At 37.0% G+C, this 5,000-nt stretch overlaps 1 protein-coding gene across 1 annotated transcript in view; it reads right to left on the minus strand.

Annotated features, from left to right (window-relative positions):
• The window catches only part of LOC137987470 (uncharacterized), a gene marked incomplete at its 5' end in the record, with an annotated part of 22,043 nt that overhangs the window by 7,406 nt on the left and 9,637 nt on the right, over window positions 1-5,000 (minus strand). Inside the window, 3 exons of the mRNA XM_068833718.1 lie at window positions 1,063-1,157; window positions 2,830-2,936; window positions 3,498-3,785. Of these exons, the coding sequence (XP_068689819.1) occupies window positions 1,063-1,157; window positions 2,830-2,936; window positions 3,498-3,785 (490 nt within the window). The remainder of the gene's footprint in view (window positions 1-1,062; window positions 1,158-2,829; window positions 2,937-3,497; window positions 3,786-5,000) is intronic.

Here is a 5,000-nt window from a genome sequence, read left to right on the forward strand (position 1 = left end):
GAACTTTCGAATGAGTTCTGATTAGCTTAGAGTTGCTTTGTTGCTTAGTGAAATTTCACGCTCTATTGGCTCCTTCGGCAAACAAGCTACATACGTCACGAATGATCATGTCCTTGAAGCGTAAGAGCAAGGAAAAGATCATGACGTTTGCCGACACGTGTACAGGTATTCACAACGGACAGTGAAGATGTAGACCATATTGTTTTCTGAACAATTTTCAAATGTCTTGTTTCACGATTAAATGTTGCTTTCTTAATGTAATCAGTTGTTGTTCCTCATTAATATTCATAATCTCGATTATCCGGACTATTTCGTCTGGTCCCAACAAGTCCGGATAGTCGAGGTTCGACTGTAGTATGTAGAATGATCAATGAGGAATGCTCTCATTAAGAGAGCATTAAGTGCATGATTGCATGGAGAGTCTCACCCTACTGGTCTCACCCTCATTTTGGTCAGCTGTCTCACAGCTAAATAATTGCTAAGCAGCCATTCTGTGGGAAAATTTATGCATCTTTGAGAGTTTCAATAATTATAATTATAATTATAATTATTATCATAATTGCTATTTATTCTCAATTAAAACAAGATAAAATAGGACAACATCACCATGTTTTTTTATGAAAATTTTAATTTTCATAATGCTCATTAAAATTATGCTCATTATGCTCATTAAAATGACATTATGCTCATTATGCTCACGGACATTACGGACATTACGGACATTACTCTCCTTACTCACGGACATTACTCTCATTATGCTTACGGACATTATGCTCATTAAAATGAGCATAATGTCCGTGACGATTATTTTTGCTTGCTGACACTATTGCTGACACTAAGTGGCATTTGGCAACTTTGATATATTTTTTTTACCACGAACATATTAATTAAGTTCTGTTTATGTGTATTTTATGAACTCCAGACAACAAATTCACAGTCTCCTCACTGTCTCATTTAACTTAGGTTGAAAAGTACTTAATAAATAAAAGGCAACAAGAGGTGTTTATATCTTTGTGACAACTTTAAAATTATTAAAATAATACTGCTACATGAATCTTTTACCTTGGGATAGAGTACTACCATCTGAAGAACAAGAAGTGGAGCCCCAACACAAACCAAGGATGTGCCTATTTGGTTAGTGGAAAAGCCAAGTCCACCTAAAATGAGATTTCAGGTAAGAATGCAACTATTTTTACAAAATAGTATTGAAAAAAGTTTGAATGTCTAAAACGTGGCTGCATGTACCATAGAATTAGTTAGTTGACTTTGTTTTGATACAAACCTCACAACAGAAACTTTTTAACATTTAACAACAACATGATTTACAAATTAAATAATCGAGGTTGTCCCTGTTTCAAACGCCAGGCAACCAAACCCATGACCTTGGTTGCCCTGATAAATCTATGGCTGCCCATTAGGAAATTCCCTAAGTACGATTAAATGCTGTTGTCCTTGTCCCTTTAATTTGCTTTCTCTTTCTTCTCGTTTCTGTGGAGGAGACTGAACTCCAATCAAAAAATGCCACATTTAACTCTGTGGAAGAGATAACTAGTAGTCTGTACTCCTAATTGAAGACAAAAAAATAAAGTTAAAATTTACACTGTGGGCCGTAAAGAACGCGAAGACAATTAAAACATGCCTTGTTGCAATCACATGGCAAGTGATCTTGAATGTTGTGGGCCTGTGGTTTTTCGCAGAAGTCTGGGTTCAAGTTTTGGTATATTTTCAAACTGGCGTCTTGGATCTCCATTTTTTGCATTTTCCAATCTGACAATGTTTTGTAAAGGCTACAGTTGTTCAGTTGGGGAGGCGCAGTGGCCTCATGGTGTAGAGTGCTCGACTCCGGATCGAGTGGTCCGGGGTTCAGGTCCTGGCTGGGGACATAATGTGTTGTGTTCTTGGGCAAGACACTTTACTCTCACAGTGCCTCTCTCCACCCAGGTGTATAAATAGGTACCGGCAAAATGCTGGGGGTAACCCTGCGATGCACTAGCATCCCATCCAGGGGGGAGTAGAAATACTCCTAGTCGCTTCATGCTAATGAAACCGGAGATAAGTGCCACCCTGATGGGCCTTCTGGCTCGTAAGCAGAGACTTAAAATACAGTTGTTCAAAACACAGGAAAATGCACGGCTGCAACCAATTGATTATTATTAACTTCACACTACTAAAACTCACAAGTATGCTGTGTGACTGCTGCTTATGATTATTAATTGATTACCGGTAATTAATTTTCTACTATTGACTTGGTTGTCCACTGTTTTCCTTGGGCAACCAGGCTTTTTATTTTACCAAAAACTGGTTGCCCGGTAAACTTTCTGATTATCTCAGATGACCGGACCATTGCTAATTTTGAGCACTGTTTACATAAGAAAGGCAACAAGGTTCGCATTAAAGGGGTCTGGCAAATCTGTGAGCCAGCGAGCCATGCGAATTTCGAATTTACATGTAAGTCTAAGCACCCATTTCAAATAGCACTGATAAACAGTTATTACAGTGTAGGTCTAAGCACCCATTTTAAAACGGTTAGCTTTCAATAACTGTGTGACTCGCATGTTGACTCGCATGGTTCGCCATGTTGGCTCTCATGACTCGCAGCCATGGCTCGCGTGACTCGCAGTCATGGCTCGCATGGCTCGCAGCCATGGCTAGCATGACTCGCATGGCTCGCTGGCTCGCACATTAGTACAACTCACATCAAAGCAAGGTCAACTCAAGCCTCACTTTTATCCAAAGGCCTGGTAAATGATTGAGCACAGAACTGTAAAATGGCCTTAATTGCTGCTGTGAGTTCAAAATTGAAAGTTAATTAAGTAACTGTCCGCTTACCAAGGTGAGGTGGAGTGGCAGCCCATAGTGAAAACAGCTCATCAAATCCAATTACTTTAAAGGATAAGATACAGTATGCAGCAATGGAAACAAGAACGTTTCGGTTTCTAAAAATTGGATTGAGACATCACAACGTCACAGTCAGAATAATTCTTGACAATAATAATAATAATAATAATAATAATAATAATAATAATAATAATAATAATAATAATAATAATAACTTGTTGAATTTACCAGCTACCAAATGGGGATGGCTCTTAATTTTCTTTTAGACAACTTTCGTTTGATGAAGTCATTTTGTGCATTATAAAGCCACCAAAAAGAATGTGAAAAGAAAGGAAGTTAGATCATCAGCTTTCGTATTGAAATGAGATGAAGCATGCATTGTAGTAACAAGTGATTTTTTCTTTCTGTCACACATGCTGGCATGAAGACCACTTTGAAGACAACATAACTTACAGTAAAAATTATAGTAGTGTTGGAGTATGTCCTTGCTAAAATAGTTGTGGCACCAGCCACAAGTTTTCTAATGAGGCTTAATTAATTAAGTTAAAAAAAAGTAGTCATTGGTTAGACTGAGGGTATTTGCCACCTTTTAAAACCCATTGTCAGTGACGATATTCCCTCTTGTCTTAAACCCCCCCATGCCTTTAGTCATGGCTTACCTGAGTAAAACAGCCAGATTGCTTCTCCTAAAAGCTTTACAGCACCACCAAGTGTTGCAACAACAACAACTACTACTGCTTTGACAATTTCTGGCAGCTTTACTGCCAGCATCGTCACCAATGATAACCACTTGCTCTTCATTAACAGCAACGCTTTCAATTTCTGTACAACTTTTCTCAGTCTCTGGTATTTCACACTTAATACTGAAATCCTCTTGGTTATCTGAATAACCTGTGCTCTTCATTGGTAACAATTCATTTGGTTCACTTTCTGACGTTAGACTTCTACTGTATGGAAAAAAAGAGGAACAAAAATACCATTTACCACACATTACATTTATTTAAAAATAAGCTTTCTTTTACAAAGAAATAGCTGGAAATTTTAAAGGGAATTGTTCTATTTGCAGTTTATATTTCACATGACTATAAATTTACCGGTAATACTTGCATTAATTTTTCTCCAGAAAGCTGATCTTCTTACTGTATAAAATTGTAAAACCCTCTTAAGCAGCAATGGATACTCGCTGGGCCTTGAAACTTGGTCATTTAAATTTAATTGAAAAAAAAAAACCCTCTTAAGAATATCCTGGAGAACTTGTTTTTACGTAGTTAGGTGGGTTGCAATACATGTATTTAAATCTTTCACCTTTTTCTTGGGGAGACATTTCTTTCTCTACCTGCTTTTCAATGTTTGGCCTCAAAGATACTGCAACTTCTAGTATCCCCCTTTAATACCCTCAAACTAATTAACCTTGAACATCAACATCTTGTTACCAGTATCTTATTAACACAGCTGAAAAGGCTTATTATTGGTCACCTATTGCTACCTAGCTGTGATGAAATAAATTTAATATCAATTCTGCAATATCATTAATATTTTTGACATCATACATAATGATTATAATTATACACTTTAGAAACATGGTTTCCTCTTTAGGGCAATGCAACTTTTAAATTATATAGATTGCTTGAAATTACCGTATATCAGAGCAAGATCAACAAAGATGAGCTGGTTTTGGCTTTAATTCATTCACCCCTACCCAACCACCCTGGCCTGAACCATAAGGGTCTCCCTATACCGCTTCTAGGGGTGAGGAGGACATAAAACACTGGCTAAAATTAACGTGGAACGTGCAAAAAGAAACTGAAATTTACTCATAAGTACGCGTTCGACCAATCATTGATCACAAACTGATTAAGTAAAGCCCCTTAAACTGAATAAGTGAAAACTATCCAATCAATTTTCAGGATTTGAGACCTGCTGAGAATGTCGAACTTATTGAGTTCATATCCAACTTATTAAGTACAGCATTTACTCAACAAGTATGGAAACAGCAAATCAAAAGGTCTTAACTGACATAATTTTCGTTCTAGAATTTCGTAAGCAGTATTAATAACCTAAAAAATGGCGCAAAATTAAAAGCCGATCAACTTTGAACGCGACAACGACTTGCGATTCTTCAGATATTTTCTGTTTCTTGAAACGATTTTCTTTTAATGTTG

Source organism: Montipora foliosa, unplaced genomic scaffold, assembly GCF_036669935.1.
Source record: "Montipora foliosa isolate CH-2021 unplaced genomic scaffold, ASM3666993v2 scaffold_352, whole genome shotgun sequence".
Taxonomy (NCBI): Eukaryota; Metazoa; Cnidaria; class Anthozoa; order Scleractinia; family Acroporidae; genus Montipora; species Montipora foliosa.